Source organism: Aethalodelphis obliquidens, unplaced genomic scaffold (genome assembly GCF_003676395.1).
Source record: "Aethalodelphis obliquidens isolate GAN/ISIS:26980383/991018 unplaced genomic scaffold, ASM367639v1 scaffold7, whole genome shotgun sequence".
NCBI classification, from domain to species: Eukaryota; Metazoa; Chordata; class Mammalia; order Artiodactyla; family Delphinidae; genus Aethalodelphis; species Aethalodelphis obliquidens.
In genome coordinates, this window is record NW_020837951.1 from 591,310 (window position 1) to 606,207 (window position 14,898).

Here is a 14,898-nt window from a genome sequence, read left to right on the forward strand (position 1 = left end):
AGACCCCGGACCCAGCATGCAGCCCTCTGCAGCTTTTCCATCCCTCCAGCTCACCTCCTTCTGTCCCACCAGCTCGGGGTCTTCCCAAGCTTGGCCACACCAAACATCACACCCTCTCCCTTTTCATGTGCCTTGGCTTCTGAGGTTTGCTGTGCCATAAATTCCCTTCCTGCTGCCCAGCAAACTCATCCTTGAAAGCCCCCTCCGGAAAACCCTCCCTCCTCAGCCCAGCTCGAGGGATTGCTGCAACCTTCCTGCTGGTCCCGCTCCTGGCTTTGAGACCTAGGGATTGCTTGTGGTGCAGCTGAGAGGAGGGCTCCTGGTCCTCCCACGCTGGGCCAGACTCCCAAGGCCAGAGTGCCCCAGGTCTATCTCTGCTGCCCGCTGCCTGAGCTGGTCAGCCCAGGGCTCAGTGCCAACGGTCTGCAGTCCCACTGCTCTGATTCCCGAGGGTGCTGGGGCTTGACCCCCAGCTGGTTCAGCCATGGAGGAGGTCACAGGTGCGCGACGCTCAGACTCACTTGTCCTTGGCTTCCCTGCGGAAAGGGATGATGCCAACACCATGGGAGCAGCTCTTGTGCAGTGACTGTTTGAAGGGGTTGAGCTTAGAGGAGACAGAGAAGGGGGCCTGGCCCAGGGCTTGGGTGACACAGGGAGGACCCCTGGGGAAATTGGTGCAGAGACAGGAGCCACCACAAGCTGCAGGTGAGGCCCCTGCAGGGAGGCAGCCTTGGGGCAGACCCCTGGGTAGGAGGGCGGGTCCATGGTGACGAGGAGTCCAGTGGCCAGGCTGCTGCTGTGGGCAGGGGCCGGGCCGCACAGTGAAGCCTGGGGAGTCTATCGGCTACAGCTTGGCCTGCACGGCCCCGTGTGAGTTCACAGGGTCTTTGGGCAGGTGCGGGAAGAAGGGGGGCCGGGCCCTAACGACCTGGTCCTCTGGGCCCTACCTGGTGGCCGGGCAGTCTGACCTTACCTCAAGACTGCCCCCCGCCTCCACTGCAACGGTCAGTTCCTCGGCTCGGCAAGCAGCCTGATCCTTGGGTAGACTGGCAGCCGGACCCTCTCCGGGATGGCACGGCTAGATGGGGGTGTCCCACACTGCCCACAGGGCTCCCTCCCACCCTGTCCCAGGCCACCCCACCCTAGAGGAGACACTCTGAAGGGGAAGGGGAGGGGGATCCCTGGCCAGAGAAAGCCGGACATGACAGGTTAGCTGCCGGCCACATCTGCAGCACAGCTCACCAGGCAAGACCACCAAGCACAGCACAGAATTCGGAAGAAGCAACAGCATCTCTATATAACAAGGGGGGTGGGCAGGTGGGGCTCCGGGCTAGGGCTCCAGGCTGGGCTCCAGGCTGGGTCCACAGGTCAGAGGGGTCGGCCGGCCCGGAGGGTGGATCATGGGTGCCCAGAGGGTCAGAAGGCCAGGCTGGGGGCACTGAGTTCCAGAGGGAGGCCCGGGAAGGCCCCCAGGCCCGGAAGGCCAGGGTTTCATGTGCTAACTGGGTGGGCCAGCTGCACCCACTGGGCTCGAGAGCGCGCAGAAGGGGCCAGTGTCGTGGCACTTGGGTCTATGCAAGCCTTGGATGACCACCCCCATGTGCGGAGGGGAAGTGCGAGTTGTAGCAGTCCTCCACGCCATAGGCAGCCGGGCCCAGGGTGCAGGCTGCAGAGGGAAGGTGGGTGCAGTTACCGTGCCCGGCCCCTCTGCCCGGTGCCCACCTCCCCCCCCCGCCCCCGCCCACCTCCTTACAGGAGCCCACCCAGGAGACCAGCAGGGGCGAGCAGCTCATGCAGAAAGCGGGCGGGCAGGGGCCTGGCAGGCGGCACCCGGGAAGGATGTTGTAGGCGATGGAGCTAACCCCGTCGGCAGAGGGACCTGCAGGAGGGGCTGGGCCCACGGCCCTGCACCCCAGGCCTGCAGCATCCCCAAGTGGGCTCGGGCCTCGGTGGGGGGGGCTGGAGTAAGGCGACCCCCGAAGCTGAAGGCCGGGCAGGCGGGCGGGCTGGGCGGCTGGTAGTCGGCGGGCCGAGGGCCACTGCAGGTCAAAGTCGCCGCAGGCTCCTCCCTCGGGGGACCCGCCCCCGCCCCCACCCCAGGACCCGCCGGGCAAACCTGCTCCCAGTTGAAGTCGTTCTGGGTGACAGGGCTTTCCCTCGGGAACCACACGGTCTGCCACGCCCTGCAGCCGCCACCCTCTGCGGTGGGGGCAGCGTCATGGGGGCGCTGGTGGCCGGGGTCCCACTCCGGGGGTGAGGGCGGACAGTGGGGGCTTTCGGGGAGGGCGCACGTCAGGGTGGGGTGCATGCGAGCCGATGGTGAAGAGTGGGGCAGTGAGGAGCACTCTCGCGCCGAAGCATCTGGCACCCGGTACCTGGTGGGGCCCAGGACGCCCAGGTTGGTCACGACGGGAGGGCGTCGCTCCAGCCCTGGCGGGAAGCAAGCTCTGGGCCTGGGTCCTCCAGGCGGGCCTCCACCAACCGGCCTGCCTCCCCAGACCGGCCCAGGGCTGGGGGTCCAGAGCCCTCACTCACACAGTTCCCTCAGGTTGTGGGCGCAGGTGGGCGGGCTTCCTGGAGGGGCCCGTTAGCATCCTGAGGCCCGCCTGGAGCTCTTGCACCCCTGGGGGCCACCATGCCCCCAGCCAATAGCCACCCTATGCCAGCTGCCCGCCCCCCAGCCCGCCCAGCGCCCTGGGAAGTTACTGGGAAGTCACAAGTGGCTTCTGTTTTAGGGGGCCATGGGTCCAGTGTTCGCCTCCATTGATGTGAAAATTTGCCAGGAATTTCACCGCCTTTTGGTCAAAATTCATTGTCAGGGTCTCTGGCTCCCTCCCCCAGGGACATCTCGGGGCTCTGTGACCTCGCTGGCTGGTCATGCCCCCCACCCCCACCCTGTTGCCGGGAACTCCCTGGGGAAGCAGCCCTGGAGGTGCCCTTCCCCTGACCTGCCAGGTGGGTTGCCCTGGGATCAGCCATGGCCAGGAGGCCCTCAGCCGCCCCACGCCCGTGACTCCTGGCTCAGCCACCTTTCCTCCCTCCCCCACTTTCTTGCCCCAACCCTTCCGCTCTCCTGGACTTTGGGGTCTCTTGGGGGGCTGGGGTCCACTCTAGTAGGGCTTTGGGGAGGACTGAGGCCCTGGCAGAGGGTGGAGAAGGGGGCAGGGGCCAGGGCCAGCTGAAGGAGGCGTGGGGGTAGGGTGTACGGTCCAGGGAGACTCCCTAGCGCAGGAGGAGCCCCTGCGGAAAACCCGGCCCTCGGAAAAGTGGAGCAACAGTGGTTGGCTCTGAGTGGACCGTGCCCACCCCAGAGGCAGGCCTGGCGGCCCAGGTGGGGCTGAGGTGGGGAGGCCTGTCTTCTTGGGGGCACAGAGGCTGGAGGGTATCACAAACAGCTGGGGCTGCTGAGGCTGAAACGCAAAGGAATGACAATGACGAGGCCGACTGAGCGAGAGTCCATCTGCACACCGGGCCCTGCGGCGCGCTCCAGAGCTAACCAGCCAACCAGCTCAGCCCTGGCCTTGGCCTCATCCAGGCGGGGCCCGGCCAAGAATGTCTCCTCCTCTGCACCCCCGTCTCTTCCTCTCCAGAGCCCTCCCATCTGACGCTGGCCCTGCCTGGCCTCGGGAGGTGCTCCAGATGGACAGGCAGACAGATAAAGACTTCCTTGAGGAAACACACCTTTGATCAGGGCGGGGGGCTCCCAGTCTGTGCTCCAGGGCCCTTCCCGTGGTGCATGGTGTTCTCTGAGGGCATAATCACCCACAGATGCAGGTATAGCTTGTCAGAGCCCTTGTCACTGGGCGTGAGCCGCTGGGAGTTCTCCCTATAACAAATACTGCCATCCGCCATGGTGGATGACGTGCACGCCTGTCTTCAGCTAAACATGGATCATTTCCGCAGGATAGACGCACGGAGTGGAAGCGGTGGGTCAAAGCCTGTGCAGCCTTTGTGCTCCCAAATTAGAGGCGGTCCTCATGCTGGCAAAGGAGCGTCAGAAAGTGCAGCATCAGCGTTTCATCAGCATTCGTTTGACAGAGGCTCCGCCCTCGTTGACTATAGGCACATTTCACATGTATTTTTCTGGTGGGGTGTTAATTTTTCATAGGTTTGTTTTGTAAGGTTGTTTCCACTGATATCACGTCTGCACATAACACTTGCTGCAAACTTTTTCCCCAGTTGCTCATCTGCCTTTTAGTATTGTTTATACTGTTTTTTGACACGTATTTGAACCCGCTAATCGTTGCCTTTATGATATTTTTCTTCGTTTTTATGGTTAGACAGTCCTCCCTACACACACACACACACACACACACACACACACACACACAGATCAGAATTTCTTTAAAATGGAAAATAGTGCCCAGCTCCAGGGGAAAGACCCTCCAGGACAGAGTCCCAGCAGCTCCCCGGCTCGGGAATCTTGTGGCAATGCCTCCAAAGCGTCCAGGGCCTTGCATCTGAGGAGGGGGCTTGGGGTGGGGCTCCCTTAGTCTCACCCTGGGAGGCTGCCCTTCAGTTGGGTACTGGCCCCCTGCGGGTAGCAAGTGTTCAAACCCAACCCTGCCTCTCACTACCTAGCAGGACCGACTGGGCTGCAATTACAGTCCCCGTTTCCCAAGCTCTAGGTCTGTCCTCAGTGAGACGCCTCCCCGGGCCTCCCGTAAAATGGGAGTGCTCACAGGGTATGGGAAGGGGCCCGGCCCAGGTGCTGCCCAACAATGCCGGGCCTCTTCACAATGGTTGCCAGGCAACAAGGACTCCTCTCTGGAAGGAGCCAGGTGCAGGCACGAGAGGGGCTGAAGGCAGCCCAGGCAGAGCTGAGGCGCGATGACAGCTACTCAGAAGCACAACCTCTTCCCACCGGAACCTCACTACATCCCTGGGTAAGCGCCGGAGCCCTGCGGGGAGGCTGGGGTCCCCGAGGATGGGGGAGCAAGGCCGGGGCCTAAGGGCTGAAGGTTGCTCAGCTGTGAGGGGGGCCCCAGAGCTGGGTCTCCAGGAAGCTGAGGCCAGAGGGTGAGGCCCTTGAGCAGGAACCTGGGGACCCGGAAGGCCAGGGAAATGGGGGTGAGGCCGAGGGCTGGAGGGGCCAGGAGGGAGGGCTGGGGTGGGCTCGAGAGGGCCCGGCCGACCTGCCCTGCTGGAGCAGCCGTCTCAGGTGGCCAGCACGTCTGTCGAGAGCAGAAACTGGGGACAGCGCGACAGCTGGGGAGGCTGGCTTCTCCTTCCATAGAGCACTCCGCGCTTTAAAGAGGAGATGAACTGGGGATTCCCCGGCGGTCCAGTGGTTAGGACTCTGCACTTCCGCCACAGGGGGCACGGGTTCGATTCCTGGTTGGGGAACTAAGTTCCTGCATGCCGCGCGGCCAAAAAAAATAAATAAAAACATAAAGAGAAGAGGAGCATGTGGAGTAAAGTGATGGACACCGATGCCAGGCCACCTTGCTAGGTGTCCCGCATGCCAACAACAGAAACGAGGGACTTCCCTGGCCGTCCAGCGTTTAAGACTCTGAGCTTCCACTGCAAGGGCCACGGGTGGGATCCTGGTCAGGGAACTAAGATCCAGCGTGCTGTGCGGCACAACCTAATAAATAAGAATAGAAACAGGCCTCCAGAGTGTGTGTGCACACCAACACACACTCAGACCACATACAAGGAAAAGGCTGGGAAGAACCCGACCCAACTCTGGTGACACTGCAGAGGCTCTCACCTTCAGCCCCAGCCGCGCGCAGCTGACTGACAAACTTGCATCCTCTTGAGCAGATCTTAAGAGGAAAGCAACGCACCCCCCTCGGACGTTACACAGGCCCCGGGCAGCAGTGGACGCCCTCAGGGCTTAGCCATGGCGCCCACGCCACTTCCCCACGGGCCTCAATGACGCTCAGCTCAAGTGCCACCTCCCGCCAGCCTCCCGGGTGGCCGCCATCTGGGCCCAATGCCCACCATACCTTCCTGGCGGGACCGACTCGTGTACAATGGGCTGCCCTGTGTCTCAGACCACCCCTGCAATGCTTTCGGGGGGGCAGAGCTCCCCGTTGCCTCATCTTTAAGACCCTTGTTGTTGGAAGATGGCTGGGTGGATGGGACCCCGATGGTGGTGATGACAGAGCTCCCCTCCCGTGGGCCAGCCCTGTTCTCAGTGCTTGGCCTGTGCTGCCCACTCAAGCCCCAAGAGCCCCGGACAGCAGGTGCTGCCGTGACCCCATGCTGTAGGCGGGTCGCGGATCTTGCCCGTGGCCAGTAGGCTGGGTCCACACCGGCTCCTCTCTCCTCCACAGCTATGCCGGCTTCTACCCGCAGCTGCGCTACCAGGTGGGGAACACCTATGGGCGCACCACGGCGCAGCTGCTCGCGGACGCCAGCGTGCCGAAGAGCCCGTGCTCCGTGCTGTCCCCCATAGCCAAGCCCAAGTCCATCGAGGACTTCAGCAAGTCCCAGCCACCTTTTACGCCCTGCCGTGAACTGACAGAGCCCTACGTCTGCCAGTACACCAGTTAAGCCGCTGCCCGCCCACCGGCCCTGCAGCCCCGGGGACGCCCCCATGCCCGCTGTGGCTCAAGGCTGCCCTGTCCATACAGGTCTGAAGCCCTACAAGAACTGTGAGATCCTGGGCCGGTTCCCACCCCAGGAGGTGGATGCCCAGGGGCCGCCGGGAGGAGAGAATGTATCCAGGCAAGTCCCACTGCCTGCAGGCTTCGTGCCCTACCCCCTCTACTCTCCCTGCCCACCGGGCAGGAAGGGGGACTCCAGGGACCTTGGACACCCGGGCCTGCGGTTGGCATTAGGGGAAGAGGCCTGGATGAGCGCCACCTCTGCCCGTGAGGCCCCCACGCAGTACCAGGTAACTGAGAGACACACTGGGAGCACTGGGATCAAGCCTCGCCACAGCCAGAGCCCGGTGGGGGCTGGGGTGCTGACTTGCCCCTCCCCATTCCAGCTGTGCCCCTGCATGAGGGAAGACTGCCTGGCCCCAGCCCACCAGCGGGAGACACTACGTGTGGGCTGCTTCCACAGGCCGCCCCAGATGGACCACCCCGACCTGATCCAGCGCAAGGCCATCTCAGGTGGGTGCCTGGGGCCTGGGCACGACACGCACCCGCAAGGCTCCAAGGGTCCAGGCAGGACCTGGGGAGAGCAAGTGAGGCTGCCCAAGGGCCCTCCCCGAGACTGGGAGCTCCTGCTGACCCATTCCTGTCTGTTTAGGGGGAGAGAGGAGCCCAGACAGACTTCCCTAACCCCCCGGGAGCAGGTGCGAATGCCCGGGCGGGGGAAGATGGGCATGATTGGGAACGGGGCCCTGGCTCCTCCTTCCCCAGGTTATGCTGGCTTTGTCCCTCGCTTTGCCTGGGTGATAGGGATGAATTTTCGCGATGGGGTCGCACAGGCCACAGATGAGTTTGACAAGAGCCAGGTATGTGGACACCATCCCTGGGCGAGCACAGAGGTCTCCACGCTCTGGCTTCCCTGGAGGGAGGGGGCTCTGCCTGGCCCAAAGAGGCTGCTCCCTTCCGCCCGCCCCTGCCCCCCAAACGTCTTTCTGACTAGGTCTTGGCTCTCTGCCTCGGAGTGTTGCAGACAGATGGGAAAAGACCCTGAGCCACTCATTCCCAGGAGAATGTCAGCCTTGCACCCACCGGGACATTCTGCTCACTGGTTACCAGTTGGGGGCGGCAGCACATGCCAACGCCTGCCTGTTTCCGCAGTTCCTGCTCAGAAATCCCTTCCGTGCCCCGGGCGAGAGGCTGCCCAGAACGCAGTGGCCTAACACCACCATCTACAGAAGCCAAGGTCTGATACCTTTCTACATGGGGTTCATACCAGGTGAGTGCAGTAGGCTCCCCGCCCCCATCCCAGACAAGGTCACGGTGACAGGTCACTGTGGGGAGGCGTCCGGGGCTGGGCTCCCTTGCCCGTGCTGAACCTCAGGCAGAAGGCCAGCTGTGTGACCACACGATTCCCTTGGGGCAGGACTACCCAACGTCCCCTCTTCCCCAGTGTAGAAGGGTTTCACAGCCCTGACACTAAAAGTCATACAGAGGCCAGCTGCCTGCAGACCATGCTGGCCTTCTAGAGGTTTCCTGTGCACAGGCCAGACCTGCCTTCAGGAGGCAGGGGCCCAGGGCAGCCCCAAGCTCCCAGGAGTCGGCGTGTTCGCAGGCCGAGCCGACCCCTCCAGCAGCCACTCGCGTGCTCACCCTGCGCACGTGGCGAGCCCGCTCAGCTGCAGTGGTGCCCCTCGCAGCCATGCAGGACAACTACGCACTGACGTTTGGCAACAGCACCCGCAAGGCCTGTCAGAAGGAACTGGAGAGGCGCAGCCAGACACTATGAAAACGCTTTAATGGTGGTACCTGTACAGCATGTGATGTCGAGACAAGAAGAACAAATACACACACAGAAAGACAGGGCTATCAGAGAACAGGCTGAGTGAATAAAGAGTTCCCACGGCTCCCATGCCTCACCCGGTACCGCAGCCCTAGGCCACCTCCTCCTCGGCCTCCTCCTCAAACTCCCCCTCCTCCTCGGCCGTGGCGTCCTGGTACTGCTGGTACTCGGACACCAGGTCGTTCATGTTGCTCTCGGCCTCGGTGAACTCCATCTCGTCCATGCCCTCGCCCGTGTACCAGTGCAGGAAGGCCTTGCGGCGGAACATGGCCGTGAACTGCTCTGAGATGCGCTTGAACAGCTCCTGGATGGCTGTGCTGTTGCCGATGAAGGTGGCAGACATTTTCAGCCCGCGGGGCGGGATGTCACAAACAGCTGTTTTCACGTTGTTGGGGATCCACTCGACGAAGTAGCTGCTGTTCTTGTTTTGGACGTTAAGCATCTGCTCGTCCACCTCCTTCATGGACATGCGGCCCCGGAACACGGCGGCCACGGTCAGGTAGCGGCCATGGCGGGGGTCACAGGCCGCCATCATGTTCTTGGCATCAAACATCTGCTGGGTGAGCTCGGGCACCGTCAGCGCGCGGTACTGCTGGCTGCCCCGGCTGGTGAGTGGGGCGAAGCCAGGCATGAAGAAGTGCAGACGGGGGAAGGGGACCATATTGACAGCCAGCTTTCGCAGGTCAGCATTGAGCTGGCCCGGGAAGCGCAGGCAGGTGGTGACCCCACTCATGGTGGCCGACACCAGGTGGTTGAGGTCACCGTAGGTGGGCGTGGTCAGCTTCAGGGTGCGGAAGCAGATGTCGTACAGCGCCTCGTTGTCGATGCAGTAGGTCTCATCCGTGTTCTCCACCAGCTGGTGCACGGACAGCGTGGCGTTGTAGGGCTCCACCACCGTGTCCGACACCTTGGGCGAGGGCACCACGCTGAAGGTGTTCATGATGCGGTCGGGGTACTCCTCGCGGATCTTGCTGATGAGAAGGGTGCCCATCCCTGACCCGGTGCCGCCCCCCAGCGAGTGGGTCAGCTGGAAGCCCTGCAGGCAGTCGCAGCTCTCCGCCTCCTTCCTCACAACATCCAGCACCGAGTCCACCAGCTCCGCACCTTCTGTGTAGTGCCCCTTGGCCCAGTTGTTCCCAGCACCACTCTGACCTGCAAAGGAGAGCAGCCAGTCGTTCTTCGGCCAGGCACGTGGTCACCACTGGTCACCCGTGCCAAAAGGCCAGATGACACGGCGTGAGGCCACACACAACCCCCCCACCGCAGGTACAGCAGGTGGACCCCCAGACGGATAACGTAACGACGTACCCGATTAGAAATAAAGAGTTCAAGCTAAAGCAGTTGAACGACAAGCCAGCTGCTCCCACGGGCAGCCTCCGCCAATTCCCAAGGGCAGAGGAACCGCCACCGCCTCTGACTCAGCCTGCACGGCTGGCAGATTACATCTGCCTGCTCCTTCCGTGCGTGCGGACAGCTGGGCCTTCCCCCCAAAGCCGCTTTAGGAGCGGGGATTGAGTGACTCGAGAAGGAAGGAGTGTGTCCTTGAACCCCGCTTCTACGGGGAGTGCAGAGTGAATCAGGACCTCGGCTCTGCGGTCCTAAAACTGACGACCTTGGGCACCCCTTGACCTATAAGGCGCCCTGGCTATCAAGCCAGCCCCCAGCCCGACCTGCAGCTCACCGAAGACGAAGTTGTCCGGCCTGAATATCTGCCCGAAGGGCCCCGAGCGCACGGAGTCCATGGTGCCCGGCTCCAGATCCACGAGCACGGCGCGGGGCACGTACTTGCCACCTGGGGGGCGGGAGGGCGTCAGCGACGGGAGGGCCGCGGGGCGGCAGGGGGTGGGGAAAGGGCGCGGGGGTCTCACCCGTGGCCTCGTTGTAGTACACGTTGATCCGCTCCAGCTGCAGGTCGCTGTCCCCGTGGTAGGTGCCGGTAGGGTCGATGCCATGCTCATCGCTGATCACCTCCCAAAACTGCGGGAGACGCGAGCGGGCCGGGCTGGGGCTGAGTCACGCCTGAGGTGCCCGGAGCCGGCCCCGCCCCGGACGGCGCGGCCCTCCCCTCCCCCGCCGCCGCCGCCGCCGGGCCGTCCCCCAAGGGCCCTCGCTGCCGCCCCCGCCCCGACTCCGGTTCGGGCGCCGCGCGGGGCCGCAATGCGGGGCCGCCGCCGCCCGCCCGCTGCCGCCATTTTTCCCGCCGCCCGCTCGCCCCGCCCGGAAGACCTGCGCCGGCCCCGACGCCCCCGCTCACCTTTGCGCCGATTTGGTTGCCGCACTGGCCGGCCTGCAGGTGCACTATCTCCCTCATGGCGTCGGCGGCGGCGGCGGCGGCAGCAGTGGTAGATGAGGAGCGAGGGCCGAAGAGCTGGCGCGCAGAGTGCTACAACTGACTCGCCGCCGGTGCTTATATAGCCGCCGCGCCCGCCCCCGCCAGCCTCGTATTGAGTTTCCAGAGCGAGGCTAGCAAGCGTCCTCATTTGATTGGCTGCAGCTCCGTCAATCTTTCCGCCTAACGCCCGCCTTCCCAACGCCTTTGGCCCTTTATTGGTCCGCCGCGGCCTCTGCTCTCCCTATCAAAATACCCCCCTTCGCTCTGCGGTGCTCTGTCCATTGGGTGGTTCAAATGATTGATTTGTTCTTTCATTGGTTGGCTCCGGAGAGCACGCCGACAGGCCGGCGCTATTGGCTACGCTGGGCCAGCGTCCTGGTAACCGCCGCAGTGCCGCGGGGACCCACGCGGGCGGGGGCGCGGGCTCGGGAGGGGCCAAGCGGGGAGGGCGGGGGAGGGCCGGCCCGAGGCCCGGGGAAGGTAGGCGGGGCGCGCCCCGTGGGCGAGCGCCTAAGCCCGGGCCCGCCTTGCGCCCTGTGGAGGGCGGCCGAGCGCGGGTTGCTGGGTCTTCGAGCCGAGGAGGGGCGCGGAGCCGTTCATAGCAGAGACATACGGGGCTCAGGAGCCAAGGGGCGGCGGGGCGGGTGTGTCGGTGGAGTCGGGCCCTCCCCCCAGAGCGGCGGAGACCTTGTGGCTCCCTGCTCCCCTCCTTGGTCCGCACCCGTCGCGGGCAGGTGGGGGAGCACGTGGGCCCGCTGCGCCGGGCCCGTGGAGAGGGGGCAGAGGAGGGGAGAAGTGGGCCCGGTGGGGCGGGGAGGGGAGAGGAGGGCAGGGCAGGGCGGGAGGGGGCCCTGCCTAGCAGCGGCTTGTTGTGGAGACCGCGCTGGCCCTGCGCCCGTTGCCTTGAGACTTTGGCCCCAGGAGAGAACAGAACTGCGTGGAGACGAGGGCAGCGCCCAGGCCTCTGGGCAACCACGGACCAGTACACCTGGGTGGACAAATGTTTTTACTCGTCCTTGATTTTTGTTTGGGGGGGAAAAAATTTATGAAGGAAAAACAGTTAAATTACACGTGGTCACACCTTTAATCACTCCTTTTACAAACAGTAAACTTGCAGTATATTTGCATAACATTTAAGAAACCAGGAATTACGACCTTGGGTCTGCCCTGGACAGCCTCCATTGCCGTGGCCACTGGGTCCTCTGTAGATTCTGGTTTTCTCAGTGCGGTTCTTACCCTCCTTTGCTCACCAACCCAAGGGTGTTGGGGGCAATACCTGTTTATTTCTACCTAAAGAGAATGCGCTTTTCTCTTCACCGTGTAATACATGACACTACGGTATCATGGTATACTGCAGCGTTAGGACATGTTATTCTATACTTAATCTGTGGATGGAATTGTTGGGGCAAGCAGCATGCCGGCATAGAGATTAGCCTTTGCATCCCCTGAGAGTGGTCTGCAGCTGCAGTCCTGACCTGGAGGGTGAGTCAGCATGTCAAAGTGCTGGTCAGTCCCCCCTCCATGCCAGTCCAGGAAGGTGGGCCCGGCTTCTGCTGGCCACAGGCAGTGGCATGTGGGGTGTGCAGGGTCACTGCCTGGCATCCGGGGTTCTCACGGTGCCCTGCAAAGTGGTTTAGCTGCCCAAGCAGCAGTCTGCACGGCCCTGGCCCTGCAGCAGGGAGGCTCTGGGGCCTGGTAGCATTGAGTTGTCCCAAACCCACAAACTGGTGAGCAAGGGAGCAGCTCAGATTTTCCTCCAAGCGAGCCAGTGAGCAGTGCTCTTTGAGATGTTTGTCAAAGCCTTCTCTCCTTGCCCCCCACACTTGCCTGAGATCCCCACTGGCAAAGGTCCCTGTTTCCTGTGACCAGTGCACACAGGGCTGGGAGTTCGGCATGGCCCCCCTACTTTACAGGTAACAAAATAGAGGTTGTGTCTCCCACCCAGGTGTGAGCCCCAGAGCCCCCCGTGGCACCAGGTTGTCCACCTTGCCCTCCCAAAGTGAACACTGGGAACAAGACAGCAGGAAGCTCCCCGTGTCCCTCGGCCAAGGACCACAGTTGCCACTGCTGCCCAGGGCTGGCGGGGGTAAGCCCTGCAGGTCCCCACCCTTAGCCAAGGGTGTTCCTGCTGCAGGGTGGAGAGGTTGGGCTGGGGGGCCGGTCTGGGCCCAGTGCGGCTCTGTGGCCCAGCGGGACGCAGGGCAGAGTGGGCAGGGGCTGTGGGAGTGCTAGGCGCCTGGCCCTCCTGCCCCAGCCTGCAGCTGTCGGAGGCATCCACAACGACGGCTCTGTTTACCGGTGGCCATGGTCCCAGCGGGAGGGTGCGTTACCGCCAGGCAGGAGCAGCAGGCAGACAGTCGTTCACGGCCTCAAAGGACCCAGCAGTCAGCCTTTGTGGGCGGCCTCACCCGCCCCCGGAAGGAGAGGTGCATGGGGTACTTTCTTCCCCTCTCACTGCCTTCCCACCATGGGGAGGGGGACCTGCCCCCTCCATGTCCCCAGGGAAGCAGCCAGGCCCAGTCCCTCCTCAGGGGACTTCCATGGGAGTGAGGTTGATGTCAGAACCACAAGTGTGTCCTGAGGTTACAAAAGTGGGGGGAAGCCAAAAGGGGGTAATGAGCCTGCCCCAGGGGTCTTGTTCCCATGAGGCCCCTGTGGCTCTCAGAACGTGTGACTAGCTCCTTCCGAGGCCAGGGTGAGCCCCAGGCTCAGGAGACCCAGGAGCGTGTTGGGGGGGACAGGAGACCTGGAGGGGCTGAGAGGGACTAGGGGACACGGAGTGGGGCGGAGAGACCTGAGAAGTGAAAGGACATGATCCTGGACAATAATTGGTTCTGGAGTCCCCTGGTCTCATCTTCCTGACGATTCACACCTGTCCCCCCGGGTTTGGTTAGGCAAACGTGGGGGCCAGGGAAGGAAGGTGCTCCCATCAGGGTAGCATCCACGGACCGGGAGGCGCTGACTGGCCGCAGCAGCTAACGGGGCAAACCAGACCCCGATCGGCCCGCAGGTCTGCGCGTGCGCGCCCCTCTCCGTGCGCGACTTGTGCCGGGACACGTGATCCGCCAATGCCCTCCTCTCAGGGCGGAGGCGTGAGGTCGGGCTGGGGTTGTGGGCAGCCCCGGGCTGGAGGGGTGTCCGGTTACCGCCCGGCCGCCAGACAAAAGCGGTCCTGTGTGGAAACCCGCTGCGCTGCGGGGAGGAGCAGGGGGCGGGCGGGGGCGGCCCCCTCCCGCACGCTCCACCCCCAGGTGGGCACCTGGCCCAGAGGCCTTCGACCGCCTCGCGGCCGAGGTGTTTCGCGTAGGTGGGGGCCTCCAGATGCGAGCGGCGCCGGGCGTCGCGGGCAGGACCCACTTCCTGGGGTGGGGGGCACTGAGCACCCCCTTTGCCCAGGCCGGCAGGGTGGCGCCCCTGGCGGCCGGCCAACTGTAGGCTGGCGGACCCGGGAAACCGCGCACTGGCTCGCCTGCCCCGCGCTCCGCCCCCCCCCCCCCAGCCGCAGCCCGCAGCCCCGCGCCCGCCCACTCCCCTCCCCGCAGGGCCTCCCCCCCGCCCCTCCCCGCTCAGGCCACGCGCCACCCCGCAGCGCCGTGCTCTGCAGCGCCTGCGCCACGCTCTGCGGAAAAAGAGATAGAGGCAGAACGGGGACGGAAAGGAGTAGGGCGCCTTGGGGCCACCCGGTTCTGCTTGTGCCCTCCCCACTCCCCGACGCACCTGCGGAACTCGGGGCCCTGCCGCGGCCACGTGACGTCCTCCAGCCCGACCGCCGACAGGGGGCTGGACGGCGCAGGAGCTGCCCGCGCGCGTCCTCCGCGGCGGCGGTGCGTGGGAGTCGGTCGCCCTTTCCCTCCTGTACCCACAGGGAAGGCCCCGGCCGCTTCCAGCCTCCCTGGACCCTGAGCTTCTTGCTGCGGGAAGTCTCTACGCTCTGGATTGGCCACTACTTAGGGCCTTCTGTCCCCAGTGGCCGCGGAGAGAAACAGAGTCACAGCTTGGGCCTCGGGGATCAGCTGTGTAGCCGCACCTCCGGGGAAGGCCAGCTCCCACGAGGGCTCAGTGCGGGCCCCGGGTGTCCGCTGGGGGCAGTAACGGCGCTGCCCCACTCCCAGCTCCCTATGGAGGCAGGTGGGGCCCTGCCCACGCAGCCTGGGGTTGGGGAGAGAAGACCACCCACA

General features: G+C 64.1%; 3 protein-coding genes across 3 annotated transcripts; 1 reads left to right on the top strand and 2 right to left on the bottom strand.

The window, feature by feature from the left end:
- Window positions 1-1,492: 1,492 nt before the first annotated feature.
- On the bottom strand, window positions 1,493-4,330 carry STPG3 (sperm-tail PG-rich repeat containing 3). Its single transcript, XM_027104079.1, has 5 exons — window positions 3,682-4,330; window positions 2,707-3,410; window positions 2,607-2,623; window positions 1,807-2,526; window positions 1,493-1,666 (listed from the first exon to the last, which is right to left on the bottom strand). Exons 2-5 carry the CDS (start codon window positions 2,877-2,879, stop codon window positions 1,572-1,574), a joined length of 1,005 nt encoding a protein of 334 aa, XP_026959880.1. The 5' UTR covers window positions 2,880-3,410; window positions 3,682-4,330; the 3' UTR covers window positions 1,493-1,571.
- Window positions 4,331-4,736: 406 nt separating this feature from the next.
- On the top strand, window positions 4,737-8,390 carry CIMIP2A (ciliary microtubule inner protein 2A). The gene is made up of 6 exons (XM_027104177.1): window positions 4,737-4,886; window positions 6,282-6,496; window positions 6,582-6,844; window positions 6,941-7,414; window positions 7,707-7,824; window positions 8,246-8,390. The coding sequence occupies exons 1-6, from the start codon at window positions 4,831-4,833 to the stop codon at window positions 8,332-8,334; spliced, it is 1,215 nt and encodes a 404-aa protein (XP_026959978.1). The 5' UTR covers window positions 4,737-4,830; the 3' UTR covers window positions 8,335-8,390.
- On the bottom strand, window positions 8,327-10,796 carry TUBB4B (tubulin beta 4B class IVb). The gene is made up of 4 exons (XM_027104176.1): window positions 10,643-10,796; window positions 10,257-10,365; window positions 10,070-10,180; window positions 8,327-9,540 (listed from the first exon to the last, which is right to left on the bottom strand). The coding sequence occupies exons 1-4, from the start codon at window positions 10,697-10,699 to the stop codon at window positions 8,480-8,482; spliced, it is 1,338 nt and encodes a 445-aa protein (XP_026959977.1). The 5' UTR covers window positions 10,700-10,796; the 3' UTR covers window positions 8,327-8,479.
- Between the last annotated feature and the right edge of the window lie 4,102 nt (window positions 10,797-14,898).